The sequence below is a fragment of the Castanea sativa genome, chromosome 12 (genome assembly GCF_040712315.1).
Source record: "Castanea sativa cultivar Marrone di Chiusa Pesio chromosome 12, ASM4071231v1".
NCBI classification, from domain to species: Eukaryota; Viridiplantae; Streptophyta; class Magnoliopsida; order Fagales; family Fagaceae; genus Castanea; species Castanea sativa.
In genome coordinates this window covers 17,725,848-17,742,674 of record NC_134024.1, presented here as the reverse complement: position 1 = coordinate 17,742,674, position 16,827 = coordinate 17,725,848, and the positions used below count along the sequence as shown (strand labels likewise).

At 40.7% G+C, this 16,827-nt stretch overlaps 3 protein-coding genes across 3 annotated transcripts; 2 read left to right on the top strand and 1 right to left on the bottom strand.

Moving 5' to 3' along the window:
* Positions 1-6,675: 6,675 nt before the first annotated feature.
* LOC142620278 (uncharacterized) lies at positions 6,676-7,320 on the bottom strand. The gene has a single exon (XM_075793677.1). It carries the CDS (start codon positions 7,318-7,320, stop codon positions 6,676-6,678), a length of 645 nt encoding a protein of 214 aa, XP_075649792.1.
* Positions 7,321-12,676: 5,356 nt separating this feature from the next.
* LOC142620277 (uncharacterized) lies at positions 12,677-13,204 on the top strand. The gene has a single exon (XM_075793676.1). It carries the CDS (start codon positions 12,677-12,679, stop codon positions 13,202-13,204), a length of 528 nt encoding a protein of 175 aa, XP_075649791.1.
* A 2,690-nt stretch (positions 13,205-15,894) lies between these two features.
* On the top strand, positions 15,895-16,545 carry LOC142620276 (uncharacterized). Its single transcript, XM_075793674.1, has one exon. It carries the CDS (start codon positions 15,895-15,897, stop codon positions 16,543-16,545), a length of 651 nt encoding a protein of 216 aa, XP_075649789.1.
* Positions 16,546-16,827: the final 282 nt, after the last annotated feature.

Genomic DNA, 16,827 nt, shown 5'->3' with positions numbered 1-16,827 from the left:
AACAGATGAGGCGAAGGTCGCTTTTAAGACCCAATATAGGATTCCTGACGATGTAGACATTCAATATTGTGAGGAAGAAGATTGTCTACTTGTATCCAGGCCACCATAGTTAGTTTTAATTCCCATGATCGCTTTTATCGAAGGCGGAATGGAAATTCCCATGGGTAGGGTGACCCGGGAGTTTCTTATGAATTATAGACTTACCCCAGCCCAATGTTCTCCCAATGTCCTTAGGATTTTGGGATGTGTAGATGCCCTAAATCGTAAAATGGGAACCAACTTGACTTGGCATGACGTAAATTGGGTGTATAATTGCCAAAAAGGGGAAAAAACCAAATATTACATTAAGTGTAGAGTCTCAGCCGTTAGGTTGATCTCCTGCTTGCCTGACTCAAGTAAAGGCATGGACGAGGATTACCTCATCATCTCGGGGAATTGGCATGACGGCTTACACTACCCTACCCAAGATGGGGTGCCAGGTAGGGTTCCCGAGGACCGATATAATACTTAGGAATAACCGTCTTCTTTTTATGATCTAACATTGATTAATTCTTCCTAACAGTTTTTATTCCTCACTGCAGACGACTACCACACCGCTCCAAACATAGCTGCTGTGAACCGTCAAGATCTGAACAGAATTCTCCGGTCAGAAATATTCTTGCACAGAGACGGACAACTCTGGGCAGCCCACGTCATCCTCGGCTACACCCCTTCCACCAAACGATTTCAAAGTCCAAAGAACGTAATCCGAGCCAGGGATCTTCGGCTAGCTCGAATTGACGTTACAGTTCCTGGCTTCTTACTACCTGCACCTCCTCCAGCAAGAACCCAAGAAGCACAACTTCCCGCCCCTCTCGCAGCCAAATTACTTTACCCCCAAGAGCAATCCACTGATCTTGTGGTAGAAGAAAAAACTTCAACTCCCGAGCCGAGTCGCCCCGAGGTGACGGAAAAAGACTTTGAAGTTTTTTACCGTGAAGACGCCCCTCGCAATTCACATCCTTCAACCAGCAATATGGGCTTCCAAGAGAAAGAACCCGATCTTCTGGCCTTGCTACAAGCACATGCAGGCAGCTCTTGCCCTGCTGTGGCCGTACCCCCTCGTCCAATCACCCCCACCATGACACGCACCCCTCCCTCCGAGGTCGTGGACAAAAAAAGAAAAAGGGGTCAAAGTAGCAAAAACGTAATAGAAATCGAAGAAGGAGAGAACCCCAACCTTCCTTCTAAAGATAGTAGGGCAGGGAAAGTCCTTACCAAGAAGCCCGCTCATACTAGATCTTCTAAGGACACCAGTAGTGAGCCAACAAGAAAAAGCAACGGTTTGGCGCCCCAACTTTACCCTAAGTTCAGGCAGCCCCATTCTTGATGATGCCAATCTCAGAGATCCGAAAAAGGGAAGCTCAAGCTTGGTGGTCGAGTGCTTGGAAAAGGCCTTATGCCTTCCCGAGGACATGGCTGAACTGTGGTCTTTCCGCAAAAGAGAAGTCTTCCTATCTCTAAAACAGGACTTAGCTAAGGTATTTTCCCAATTCTATATCATTTTATCTTCATTATTATTGAAAGCATTACTCATATAACTCTCGTAATTTATGTACATTATAGGTTGTCCAGGCTTCATTCATGGCTGAGGAGTGGGTGGATCATTCCTTGGACTTAGCCAGGAAAGCCGAGCACAATGCCGAGGTAGCTGTGAGGGCTCAGAACGAAGCGGAACAGAATTTGAAGGAAACCCTCATTCGCTTAGCCGAGGTAGAAAAAGCCCACAAAAACACAGAATCTACCTTGCAGAGTTATGAGTCGCAGGCTAATATTGCTCTTGAAGCCCAAAAATAAGCTCAAAACAGACTTGCTCTTACTGTGGTGGAACTTAAGTAGGTGCAAAGGGAACTAGCCTCTAAGGAGCAGAAGAAGGCTGATGCTGAGCAAGCAGCATATGATGCCGGTATGAAGAAAGCTGCTGACAGCCTCACCGCTCAACTAAAAGGGGTTGCCCGTACATTCTGTTTAGAAGTGTGGGGGTCAGGCCGTAGATGCTGCCGGAGTATCCACCGAGTCTGAGCTTCGAGCTCCCGACAATGTTTATTACCCTTCTGCCTTACAACTAGCTCTTGCTCCCCCTAAACCTACAAGTGACTCCAGTTCCGTTCCTCCCGCAGCTGCAACCACTTCGGACCCTGATCCTTCTTCTGTTCATCCCCAGGGCCAAGAAATAGCTGAAAACCCTTCTCCTAACGCCAAGCCAGTGAATGAAGGAAATGAAGCCGATCCGAAGGAAGTGGGACAAGCAAAAAAGAAGAAAAAAGAGAAAGAAGCAAAGAAGAAGAACCCTAAAGACAAACAAACAAGCACTTGATTCTGTTGTTTTTCTATTTGTTCTTTTTGTTGTCGTTTTTTTTTTTTTTTGAACTGAATGGAAGGAATTAATAGTCGTGCCGTGCATATTGTTATTGTTAACATATTGCAATACTCAAGTATTTACTTTGTTTCTACTCATTTGCCAAGTACAATGCCTTACCGCTAAGATAATAAATTTTCATGCACACATAACATAGATCACGATGATCAATTTTGCAACATAAGCCAACAGTAAACAGTGTTCATTTTTTGTCTTACACTTATGATTTGAGGAGCTGACCAAGAACTAAGATTAGTTAACACTTGACTTTTCTTTAGGGGGTTATTATTTTTTAGACTTGTGGCCCGAAGAGCTATACAAGGCCTAAAGTTAGCTTAACACTTGAATTTTTATAAGGTGTTGATTTCTCTTAGACTTGTGGCCCGAGGAGCCGAACAAGGCCTAAGGTCAGCTTAATACTTGGGTATAGTTTATTCTAGTAAAAGAAAACACACAGACTAATGGAACAAAATAAGCCTACAATTGATACAAAAGATGGCTCTTCCTTTAATAGTAATAACGTCGCAAGTTATTTACATTCCAGGGGCGATGAACTACCCTTCCATCTAAATCTTCTAAACGATAAGCCCCTACACCTGCTACAGACGTAATTTGATACGGTCCTTCCCAATTAGGCCCTAGTTTACCCCAGGCAGGATTTCTCGCTGTCCCTACCACTTTTCTTAATACCAAGTCTCTTGGTACTAAAGGTCTTGACTTTACTCCCTTGTCATATGTCTGCTTGAGTTTCTATTGGTAACTGCCCATCTTCACACTGGCTACTTCCCTTCTTTCTTCAATGGTATTCAAACTATCGCACAGCATATCATGATTACTCGCATCGTTATACTGATCAAATTTCAAGGTGGGAAAGCCTGACTCCAATGGGATTACCGCTTCCATTCCATATGTCATTGAAAAGGGTGTCTCGCTTGTTGATCTTCGGGGGGTAGTACGATAAGTCCACAACACATGAGGCAACTCTTCTACCCATCTTCCTTTAGCATCGTCTAATCGCTTCTTTAATCCTGCCAGAATAACTTTATTTGTAGCCTCAGCTTGACCATTTCCTTGAAGGTAGGCCGGTGTTGAATATCCATTCCTTATTCTCATATCTGCACAATACCTATGGAAAGCCTTGCTATCAAATTGAAGTCCATTATCAGAAATCAAAGTATGCGGGACTCTAAAGCAAGTTATGATATTCTTCCAAATAAACTTCTTAGTGTCTGCATCCCTGATATTAGCTAACGGTTCGGCTTCCACCCACTTAGTAAAATAATCCGTGCCGACAAGGAGCCATCTTCTATTACCGATCGCCCGAGTAAAGGGTCCGACGATATCCAAGCCCCACTTAGCAAAAGGCCATGGGCTAGATAATGGATTCAAGGCTCCCCCTGGTTGATGAATGTTTGGTGCAAACCTTTGACACTAGTCACACTTCCTTGCATATTCCTGAGAGGCCCTCTGCATATTTGGCCACCAATACCCTTGAGTCATGGCTCTGTGGGCTAACGATCTTCCCCTCGTATGACTTCCACATATTCCTTCGTGTAACTCTTCCAATAAAGGCTCAACAGCTTCAGGATGTACGCAAAGCAAATATGGCCCCGAGTAGGAACGTTTGTACAACCTATGCTCCCCAGAAAGCCAATATGGGGGGGCACTTCTCCGTACCTTCTCGGCTTCCACTTTATCCTCGAGTAACACACCGCACTGTAGGAATGTCACAATCAGATCCATCCAGCTCGGGCCAACGCGAATGCTGTGAACTTCGACTGTCGGGATGCCAGTAAGGCTAGAGGTCAACAAGTCCTCTACCATTACCGTCCATGGTAACTTTGAGCCCAAAGATGTGGCTAACATGGCCAACGAGTCGGCATGAGCGTTCTACCCTCTCGGAATTTGTCGTACTTTAAAACTCTTAAACAGACCTAACACCCCTTTGACTCGTTCGAGGTATTTTTTTATTCTTTCATCTCTTGCCTCAAACTCTCCATTAACTTGCTTCACAACTAATCTGGAATCACAATACAACTCCACTATTTCACCTCCCAAATGCCTAACCATTTGAGGACCTACTAAGAGAGCTTCATACTCGGCCTCATTATTAGTGGCTACAAATCCTAGCCGCAGTGACTTTTTCATAATTAATTTCTCAGAGGTAATCAGCACAATTCCAATCCCGGCTCCCTTTCGATTTGATGCCCCATCCGTATACACTTCCCAAAGAAGGACATTCCCAAGCCCAATAGACATTACAACTAGCATAACATCTTCTTGCTTAGTGCCACTTTCTGTGAATTCGGCCACGAAATCGGCAAGAACCTGCCCTTTAATAGCCGTCCGGGGCAATACTTAACATCATAAGCTCCAAGCTTAGTTCCCCACTTAGCCACGCGACCAGTGCAGTCAGATTTCCTCATGATAGCCTGCAAGGCAATTGGGTAAATACTACTATCGTATGAGCTTGAAAATAATGGGGAAGCTTCCTTGTTGCATTTACGATGGCTAGAAGAGCCTTTTCCAAAGGTAAATATCGCTGCTCAGCCTCTTGCAAGGATTTACTAATATAATATACCAGTTTTTGAACCCCATCATCATTCCGTATTAGGACAAGACTTACAGCATAGTCCGTGACTGCTAAATAGGCATACAACACCTCTTCCTTCTCCGGCCGTGATAATATTGGCGGATTTGCCAAATATTGCTTCAAATCCTCAAAGGCTAAATTACACTCCTCTGTCCACTGGAAATCTTTCCATTTATGCAAAAGGCGATAAAAAGGTCGGCACCTATCTGCAGACCACGATATAAACCGATTCAAGGCCGCAAACATTCTAGTTAGCTTTTGTACCTCCTTAGGATTCCGAGGAGGATGCAACCCTAAGATAGCCTTGATTTGATCAGGATTAACTTCAATTCCTTGATGCGTTATCATGTACCCGAGGAACTTTCCCGAACTTACTCCAAAAGAACACTTGGAAGCATTCAAACGCAATTTGTACCTCCTAAGAACTGAGAAGGTTCTGTGTAAGTCCTTCACATGGTCTCCCACTTCCTTACTTTTAATCACCATGTCATTGATATATGCCTCCATATTACACCCCAATTGCAACTCAAACATTCTAGTCACCATCCTCTAATAAGTGGAGCATGCATTCTTAAGACCAAAGGGCATTACTCGATAATGATAATTGCCATTAGGAGCACGAAAAGCTATCTTCTCCTGATCACTTAATGACATAGGGATCTGATGATAACCCTGAAAAGCATCCAGGAAACTCATCCGGGGGTACCCAACAGTTGCATCCACCAACTGATCAATTCTCGGAATAAGGAAAGGATCCTTTGGACATGCCTTATTTAGATTAGTGAAATCGACGCAAACTCTCCACTTTCCGTTCTTCTTTTTAACCACAACAATGTTGGCCAGCCACTCAGGATAAAAAATTTTCTTAATTGCCCCCGCTTGCTTTAACTTGTTAACCTTCTCTTTAACTGCCTCAGCATGCTCTTGGGACGCACGCCGAGGAGGCTGCTTACGGGACACTGCGTTGGGACTAACATTCAAATGGTTACAAATAAATTCTGGATCAATTCTCGGGACGTCATAGGTCACCCATGCAAAAACATCAATGTTATCCTGTCAAAAACTTAACTAATTCCTCCCTTTTCGGCACTGGTAATTGGGATCCCACCTGAAAATATTTCTCCTTATCTTCTCCTATAAATATCTTGTCCAGCTCTTCAGCGAAACCTCCATCCCTATTGACACCTATTCCTCGAGCAGGTTTCTGTAATTGCTATAATGCTTCTGGAGTCGCCCGCACTGATAAACCTTGCCCTGTTCTAATACTTACAGCCATCAGACATTGCCTGGCTACTGACTGGCTACCATGTAATATTCCCACCCTTCCTTAGATAGGATATTTCACCATTACGTGCAAAGTTGAAGAAACTGCCACCATTGCATGGAGCCAAGGCCTAGCTAGAATGGCCGTGTAAGGTGAATACGCCCTAACTACTATGAAGTTAACTTGGACTTCGGTACCCTCTACCTGCACAGGCAGCCTAATCATCCCCCGAGGAATCACCTGTTTCCCGTCAAAGCTTACTAACAGGGAATCATACTTCTCTAAATCCTCCTTTTTCAACTTTAAACCATTAAACAAGTCAGGATACATAATTTTTGCACCATTTCCATCATCCACCAAGACTCGTTTCACATCATATCCTTCGATACGAATAGTTACTACCAATGCATCATCATGGGGTTAAGAGGTTCCCTCCTTATCTTCTTCAGAAAAACCCAATACTGGCGTCGCCGAGAACCTCATTCTTTTAGCCAGTTGGTTGTTTCCCTCCATGATTTCGTTTCCAAAGCTACTATGCACGGACATGATCCGAGAAGGGTCCCCGACTTCTTTTATCGACTGCGCCAAAATAACATTAATGGTGCCTAAAGCCGGCTGAGGGGTATTTCCATAATACATTCGCGTACCTTGATGTCCCACTTGCCCATCCGGCCTATACAGGAAATGATTGATCTTTCCCGCCTTGGCTAACTGGTTCAAATGGTCACGCAACGTCCGACACTCTTCAGTGGTATGTCCCTTATCTTGATGATAATGACAATGAAGATTTTGATTCCTCGTACATGCATTTCCACTCATCTTGTTAGGTGGTCTAAAGTATGGTTCATTTCGGATTTTATCCAATATGTGATGCATAGGCTCCTTGAACAATGAATTAACCAAAGGAGTTTCAGCTGACAATGGACTACTTGGAAAGTCTCGCCTAGGCTGACTGCCTTGAAACCCCACTTCCCGAAGATCTTTCTTCTCCGGATATACCTTCGCTTTTCCTTTGCTTTGAATCTGGTCCTCCTCCACCCGTTTATATTTGTCTATACGGTCCATAAGCTAGCGCATGTCTACAGCTGCCTTCATTGTCAAGGACTTCCTCAATCCATGCTCCGTGGGGAGCCCCACCTTAAAAGTTCTTACAGCTACATTTTCAACATCTCCGTCAATTTCATTATACATTTCCCAAAATCGATTAGAATAAGTTTTGAGCGTTTCTCCTTCCCTCATGGCCATAGACAGTAGTGCATCCAAGGGTTTTGGGATCCTGCTACAGGTTATGAACCGTGTCCCGAATGCCTTTGTCAACTCTTCAAAGGACTTTAGGGAACTTTCCGCCAAAGCATCAAACCACCGTATGGCCACCAGTCCCAGACTGGAGGGAAATACTTTGCACATCAATGCTTTATTATTCGAATAGACTGCCATCTTTTAATTAAAATGACTGACGTGTTCTACAGGATCAGTCCTTCCATTATAAATAGTAAATATAGGTTAAGAAAACCTGCGGGGGAGTTTTGCATTATTTATCCTGGCCACGAAAGGGGATTTAGAAATTTGCCTCAAAGCTTTACCCATTGGATCATTCCCCTCACCGTGGTATGCCCCATTTTGACCTTGCACCTTCTCCCGCCTCTTTGCCCTAACACCCGAAGAAGTACGCAAACGGGCCTCACTGTGAAGAGACTCAAGTGCAAGAAGTTCATTTCCTCCAGGTTTTTCCTCAGAACTATTACTGGAAGAATAAGACGGGCTCCTTCTACCACGCTTCTTACAATCTAAGCGCTTGCGCAAGTAATCTATCTCGGACTGCATTTGTTGCAACATATCATCGCGAGACATTTGCCTCTCGATCGGTGATCGTTGCCCAGCCACTTGACCACTACGATATGATTCCACCACCACACTTGGGGTGTGTTTCTTTCCAACCCCCTATTGTATATTTACAGTTAGGTTTCTCCTTTATGAACCTACTGATTCTTCTCTTTCTTGACTTGCCTCCGCCATATACCCTTAAACCAGAACGCCCCACTTTATTGTCCCCACAGACGGCGCTAATTGTAAGGACCAAAAATCATGTAAAAGACTTAGCAACCACCACAACATGTTATGACTAAAGATCTTAAAACAATGAATTTGTAGAGAGGGTAGCAACAAAAAAGCTTTCGACGTCCCCCTTTCCTGTGTCTCTCCTCTCTTATTTATACCCTTTGTCCTTACTATCTCAGCCCTACACTTCTCCATCTACTCCACCCCTTCTACTAACACTTGTCCATTCCCTTGTAGTCGATAATGGAGAGAAGCTTTAGCTCTGTGCTTTGTACTGTTCAGGTCATTTCTACATTAATGCAATGGATAAAGCTGGTACTCCCTATTCAATGTGGCCAGAATGGTTGGTGCAGAACATTCAATGCAACGTTCATATTTATCCAGCCCCCACCCAGATATTTGCAATATACCCCATATATCATCAATCTACCTTTCATCCTTTGCCCGGCCATCCCACTTCATCCTCGGGAAAGTGACTTTTATTCTCCTCTACTCCTTATGCCTTTCAGTATGTACTCGGGTCTTTAGATCTTTGGGTCCTCGAGTCTTCGGATTTTTGGGTCCTCACACTTATCATTAAATAAAATGAGATTAACATTATTTTTTATTTGTTAGGATATATTTCTTAAATTAAGGAATAATATTTAACATACAAAATTTTAATTTAGATAATATTTATCATCCAAATAACATTATTTTTTTATTTGTTAGGATATATTTCTTAAATTAGGGGATAATATTTAACATACGAATATTTAATTTAGATAATATTTATCATCTAAATTTTCAAAATTTTAATATATTAAATTAATATTATTTTATCAGAATATCAAGCTACAAAACTTGATTATTAAGGGAAAAGCACATTCCAAATTCTTTAAGAGGTCACGTTCTCTTTCTCTCTCTTTTTTTTAAATTTTTTATATGTTACGTTATGTTGAATCAACTCTTTTTTTTTTTTTTTTTTCATCCTATTCATATGACCTTTTTTTAATTCCAATTTTTATGGGATAAAAACAAACACATTGATTAGATATCTTTAATTTCAATAAGATTTAAATGAATTATATTTCAAATGGAACTCTACTAATATATATCCTTTTTCTGAATGCCTAAATCGTGACAATGCAGGTATGCATTCTTTCTTCTTTTATTATTATTATTATTATTTTCATTTTGTTTATTTTCTTTAGTGTTATTATTGGTTTTTTGTCTTCATGTGATTTTAATTAATGAATTCAAAACACTGTTAAGTTTCTAAAGGCTCCTTCTTTGTTTTTGTATTTTGTTTTTTATTAAATTGATTAGGTTTTTTGTATTGGTTGCCTTTTGTTTAAACTAATTTTCTTAGCTTTGATCTAATTTATATGCTTAGGGTTAGGGTCTTAGAATTAATGATTAAATATGGTTAGAATTAATAGATTAATTTTAACAATTTTCTTATTTGATTTTTATGTTACATCAAATTATCAAGATGTTCTACACATGTATTCTTGAATTAAAAATTTTACTTTTAATTTATAATATTATCAAGATTATATTAATTTTAGATTTATCAATTTTTTAGTACGTTCTTTTTTAAATAATTATCAATTTAAAATTCAATTTGGAATTATCAATTTAATTTAGTTTTAGGAAGAAATCTTACCCCTTATTTTAGTGAGATAATTATTGACACTTGATAATTTTTTCTTTTATCTTTATTGAATCTATTAAAATATATAATTATTTATACATTTATTTTATAAGTTTTTTCATAAAACCGTGCAACACACGGGTCTATAACTAGTTTAAGGATATAAAATGAAACATTTTTAATAGTTAGGAAAGAAATACAAATTTTTTTCAATAGTTTAGAAATGAAAAACAAATTTTTAATAAAATTGAAAAACAAAAATTGTATTTTACCCAATGAAATTTTCACTCCACTAACGTAAGTAAAATTCTTATATCAGAAAACAAACATGTCAGTTTATGTCAACTGTACTTTTCTCTAACGTCTTTCATTGAGTGGGTTTTATTTTTTTTGGCTGACCATTGAGTGGTTACTCTTAAGCTTCATAACTAGAATATTAAATGCTTCAATAACTTTCAATATTGGCCGACTTATTCTAACTTTGCTACAAATATATATATATATATATATATATATATCCACCAAGAGCCAGCATCGATCACAATTCACAACAAGAAGCTTAAGTGCATTGTTAAAGATGGCAGTCTCTAGTGGCACCAACAGAATTATAAGGCATTCTCTATTACTAGTCATTTTGTTCGTCTTCCTTGTTCCCTCTTATGCCCGGAAATGGAGTAAGTTAGATTATTGGCATGAAGTTGCGTGCATCTTAAAAAATTTGAACCCTTTCGGTGATTATAATTGTTGGGTAGTATGAGCATCAGCATGAATGGATATACCTAAAGCTTGAAGGGTTGTTTTTATAATAAAAAAATAAATATTGACATAAACCTTGAAGGTTAAATGATATATTTAGAGAAGTAAGATGGGGTTATATACAAAAAGAAAAATAGAAAATAGAAAAAGGATATACCCAGAATTTCTCTATTGTATTATGTATGTATAAGGAAAAATTTGAGGAAATCGAGTAAAGTGTAATTTAAACTAATGCTTCTTTCATAACTCTTGTTCTATTTTATATTTAAGGTAAACTTAACAAATAATAGTACATATATATAAAAATTCAAGTGGCTCCCCTTGTGTAGGAGCTCTCCCTCTCGTGTAAACGAGCTATACCTCCCTGGGTTTGTCCTAGGGCTTCATAATACTGATTCCTTCTTGATTCCTTTCTTTTCTTTATTTTCACAACTCCATCCACTCCATTATTTTTATAGTAGCGAATATGGCCGAAGATGTTATCAACAATATGGTGAAAATGAAATTGACGTCCGACGAGGAAGAAGACATACAGGTATCAGAAGAGGGTCGAAAGGATGAGATCGACAATTGTGGTTTAAGTTTGATAGGGAAGTTTTTAACGTGTAAACCCTTTAATCGAAAGGCAGCAAGTATTACTCTTCGCAAAGCATGGGGTCTAGATAAAGAGCTGCAAATATCTGAAGTGGGGTCGAACCTTTTTCAATTTAAGTTTCCATCTGAATACGAGCTTGACCGGATTCTCAGGGGTGGGCCGTGGACGTTTGATAATCAACTATTGATGCTTACGCGGTGGAAGAAGGGGATGAGTGCAAATAATGTTGTCCTAGAGCACGCTTCTTTGTGGGTGCAGATTTGGGGCGTGCCTTTTGATATGATGTCTCCGAAGGTGGTAGAAGAGATAGGTAAGATGATGGGGGAGGTGGAAGATGTGGAGCGACAACAACGAACAGATGCGCAAAATTTTTTCCTGAGAGTTAGAGTTGCCTTACCAATCTCAAAGCCGCTTCGGAGAGGGGGATTTTTGATAGATTCAGATGGGAAGCGGTATTGGGTGGATTACAAATATGAAAGACTACCAATATTTTGTCATTATTGTGGCATCCTTGGGCATGATCTCCGGCACTGCCCTAAGTACTTTGAAGCGTCCAAAAAGAGTTCTTCAGTGGAATACTAGTATTGTGATTGGCTGAAAGCAGCAAGTAGCAGAAATAATTCTCCATCACGCCGGCGTAATCCTAGTAGGCCTGGGGAGTCATCACTAGGCAGGGAGGGCAACACGGCGGCAGCGAGTAGAGAGATGCAAGCTGTGGAGACAGTGGCGGCGAGGGTTTCGTCTCCTAGCGAAGGCCACACTTCCCATTATGGTAAGGACAAGATTAACGGCAAAATCCCACATATTCAGGCGGATATGGCGTCAAGGCATTTAATGAAAAATCATGAGCCATTATTAGCACCAGATGGAGTGTTAATTTCAAATTCAATCAAGGTTTCTAGTGTTGGGCCGAAATTGGATGTAAAGAACTTGGGCCAGGTCAAACCACAGCCCAGTAGCACAAAAAGGACTTGGACAAGGATTAGTAGAATGGAAGTTGGGCCTTTTGAAAGTAGTTTGGTATCTCAGCCTTCTATGTTGGGTAAAAGGCAATTAGATGATACTCTGGAAACCAATGGTGAAACAGAGTGTTCGTTGTTACACCAGAAGCGTACAAAAGTAATTGGTGGAGATGATTTTTCTGTGTCTATATCGGCAGGGGTGGAGGATCACCCTTGCTAGAAGCCATGAAAATACTAAGTTGGAATTGCCAAGGGCTTAGGAACCCTTGGACAGTTCGGAACCTTCGCAAGATAGTGAAGGAACAAGTTCCCTCAATTTGTTTTCTCATGGAAACTAGATTGGACAGAGAAGGTATTAACCAGTGGTGCAAGGAATTATCGTATAAAAATAAATTTGTTGTTAAAAAATCGGGCATGGGAGGCGGACTTGCAATGATGTGGAAGGAAGACGTTAACTTGGATATTTTCAAGTTTTCTGAGAATCAAGTTTCAGCGGTGGTGACCGAGAGTGACGGTTTTCAGTGGGTGTTAACATGCTTTTACGAGTGGCCGGAGACATTTGAACGTTATAAATCTTGGGCTCTTCTTTCTCATGTTTCTTCCCTTATGGACGGAGCTTGGATGTGTATCGGCGACTTTAACGGAATGTTAAGTTCGTCGGAAAAATTAAGTAGGAGACTAATCCCTCCGAGGCAAATGGATGCTTTTCGTGAAGTTTTAGAAACTTGCAAGTTGACTAATCTCGGATTCATCAGCTATCCATATACTTGGAATAATCGACGACTAGGGGATGCTAATACTAAGGAAAGGTTGGATAGAGCAGTAGCAAACGAGGCTTGGAGGACGAAATTTCCTAAAACAATGGTCACGCATATAATTTCACATTCATCAGATCATCTTCCTCTAATTCTTCAAAACCATGAATCACCAAAAAGGACATGAAGGGGCAACGTGGTTTTAAGTTCGAAGAAGCATGGTTATTATGGGATGAGTGCGAGGCAGTAATCAAAGAGGCCTAGGAGACCAGCCGAGTATTCAGCTTTGGAAAATGTCAGGGAGAAAATTAGTGTGTGCGCCTCAGAACTGAAGGCATGGGGTGCTACAAAAACACAACCTGGTATAAATGAGATAAAAACTCTGCAAAAAAGAATTGAAGACTTGAACTGTGCCCAACCGTCTTTACAGAATAGAAAGGAGTTCATTAAGGCCAGTAAGGAGCTAGATGGCTGGCTTAGAAGACAGGAAATTTATTGGGCACAAAGATCACGTGTCAACTGGATAAACTATGGAGACAGAAACACTAAATTTTTTCACATGAAGGCATCCCCGAGAAGGCAAAGAAATCTCATCTAGGGAATAATGGATTCACAAGGCAAATGGGTTGAGGACAGTGAAGAAGTGGCAAAAGTTTCAGTACAATATTTTAATGATATCTTCTCTCCGGGCCTTTGTAACAGAGTTGACGAATGCTTGGAAGCAGTATCTCAAAAGGTGACACCTGACATGCAACTTTTCCTGTCCAGTGAATTTAACGCAGATGAAATAAAAGTTGCCCTGTTTCAAATGGGGCCTACGAAGGCGCCTGGTCCTGATGGTATGAATGCCTTTTTTTTCCAAAAAATTTGGCATATTGTTGGTGATACAGTTGTGGCTGCTGTCCTTGATTTTCTACATTCTGGTCATATGTTACCTGCTCTTAACCATACTCATATTGTTCTTATTCCAAAAGTTAAAAATCCTATTAAGATGACTGCTTTTAGACCTATTAGCCTGTGTAATGTTATCTATAAGATTATTGCAAAAGTGCTGGCTAACATGTTAAAACAGGTTCTGCCCCAAATAATAGCTCCAACACAGAGTGCTTTTGTTCCAGGACGTTTGATTACAGATAATGTTCTTGTGACCTATGAAGCTTTACACACGATGCATGGCTGGAAAAAAGGAAAAACAGGGACTTTGGCCTTGAAGCTGAATGTGAGTAAGGCCTATGATAGGGTTAAATGGAATTTCCTAAGGCAGATTATGCTTAAACTGGGCTTCCCTAGTGATTGGGTGGAAAAGGTGATGAGCTGTATTTCCTCTACCTCCTTCTCCATTTTAATTAATGGCAAACCCTTTGGAATGATTAATCCCACTAGAGGCCTCCGACAAGGAGACCCTTTGTCACCTTATCTATTTTTTTTATGTGCAGAGGGTTTTACATCTCTTTTGCAGAAAGCAGAATTGGAGGGAAACATCCATGAAGTCTCTATTTGTAGAAGGGTGCCTAAAATCTCCCATCTTTTGTTCGCCAACGATTCACTCTTATTTTGCCAAGCATCAGAAAGAGATACATAGGAAACTTTGGAGGTCTTGAAATTATACGCAGAAGCATCGGGTCAATGTCTAAATATGGAGAAATCTTCTGTGTACTTTAGCTCTAATACTTCACCACGGAAAAGGGAGGCGATCAAGGCAATGTTAGGAGTGAAGGAGGTGGAAAGGTTTGAGTCCTATTTGGGTTTGCCTACTTTGGTTGGAAGAAGGAAATACCATACATTTTCTTTTCTTAAAGATAGGGTGTGGAAAAAGCTGCAAGGGTGGAAAGGGAAAACTTTATCAAGAGCAGGCAAGGAAATTCTAATTAAACCTGTGGCCTAATCGATCCCAACATATACTATGGGGGTTTTTCAATTACCTATTAAGCTGTGTGAAGAACTCCAATCAATGTGTGCTCGGTATTGGTGGGGACAGATGGGACATGAAAGGAAAGTTCACTGGCTAAGCTGGGAAAAATTATCGAGGACAAAATCTGAAGGCGAAATGGGATTCAAGGATCTTAGGCAATTTAATCTAGCTATGCTTGCGAAACAAGGCTGGAGACTAATGCAAGATGAAGGGACGCTGCTTTTTAAATGTCTAAAAGCTCGATATTTTCCAAGATGCCATTTTTTGGAGGCTTGTGATTCCCCTACTAGCTCTTATACGTGGAAGGGCATCATGGCAGCCAAACCAATTCTTAAGCGGGGGTCATGTTGGAGGGTCGGTAACGAGGAGAATATAAGGATTCTAAAGGATGCTTGGCTTCCAAACTCACCCATTAAAAAAGTTTTATATCCGGTTCAGAATGTTGATGAAAGGATGAGGGTAGTTGAACTGATGGACCCTTTTTCTAGGGGGTGGGATAGAGAGTTCATACTGCGGAGTTATAACCGAGAAGAGGCTGAAGCCATTTTACGTATACCTCTTAGCTATAGATTCACCCCGGATACTCTGTTTTGGCTAGCCGAAAAATCTAGGAAGTATTCAGTGAGGACAAGTTACCATATGGCTTGTAGGATGGCAAAAGAGCAAGATTGGGTTGAATGCTCAAATGGTGTTGTGGGAGGAGGTGTGTGGAGAACTCTTTGGAAACTACGGGTGCCAAATAAAGTTAAGATTTTTGGGTGGCGGGCTTGCTGTAGTATCTTGCCAACACGAGTAAACCTGACAAAGAAGCGAATAATAGAGGATAACAGATGTGCAGTATGCAAGACTGAACCTGAAACGGAAGTTCATGCTTTGTGGAATTGTGGACTGGCAAAAGACATTTGGTCAGGTTGTTCTGCGCACATTCAAAAGTGTAGGGGGGATTTGAGGACTTCCTTCAGTTAATGGAGGAATTAATTGCCAGACTGCCCACTGATGAGCTTGAACTATTTCTTGTCCAAGCTTGGTTTATATGGCATCAACGAAATGCATTGATCCATGGGAAGCACGTTCAGGCACCTGGTATTTTAAACAAGAGAGCTGCAGATTTTTTGGAAGAATTTAGGCGAGCAAAAACCCGGTTGTCCTCTAATTCACCCACATCGAGCCTGTGTAGATGGAGACCTCCACCTTCATCCCGGTTTAAACTGAATTTAGACGCCGCAATCTTTAAGGAGGATGATGCATCTGGAATGGGAGCCATTATTCGTAATGAAAAGGGAGAAGTGATGGCAGCCTTATCTGCTATAGGACCATTGGTAACATGCAGTGAGGAAGCCGAAGTTCTAGCTTGTCGTCGTGCCGTCGAGTTTGCTATGGAGTGTGGCTTCTCGGAGGTGGTGGTTGAGGGAGATAATCAGATGGTCATGTCGGCCATTCAGCTGAGGAAAAGGCTTTCGTCTGGGATTGGCCATATTATACAGGATGTGTTATGTCTGCTCAATAATTTTTGGTTGTCGCAAGTGCACTATATAAGGAGAAGTGCAAATTCAACAGCCCATGCTTTAGCTAGGTTTGCCAAAAATGTAACTAATGAACTTTTGCCAAAAATGTAACTAATGAACTTATCTGGATGGAGGATTCCCCTCCTCCAGCGATTGAAGCTTTGTACTCTAATTCCAATCCTGTTTAATGAAAGCTAAGGATGATGTCCACTTCAAAAAAAAAAATAGTACATATATATAACACCATAATTTTTTTTTTTTTTTAGAGATAGTTTCAACTTCATGCATTTACTCATGATGATTACTTTTATTATTATATTTTTTTTAGAGAGTTTCAACCTATAACGTCCACTCTTGATGATACTTTTTATCATTAGACCAAGACACCAATTG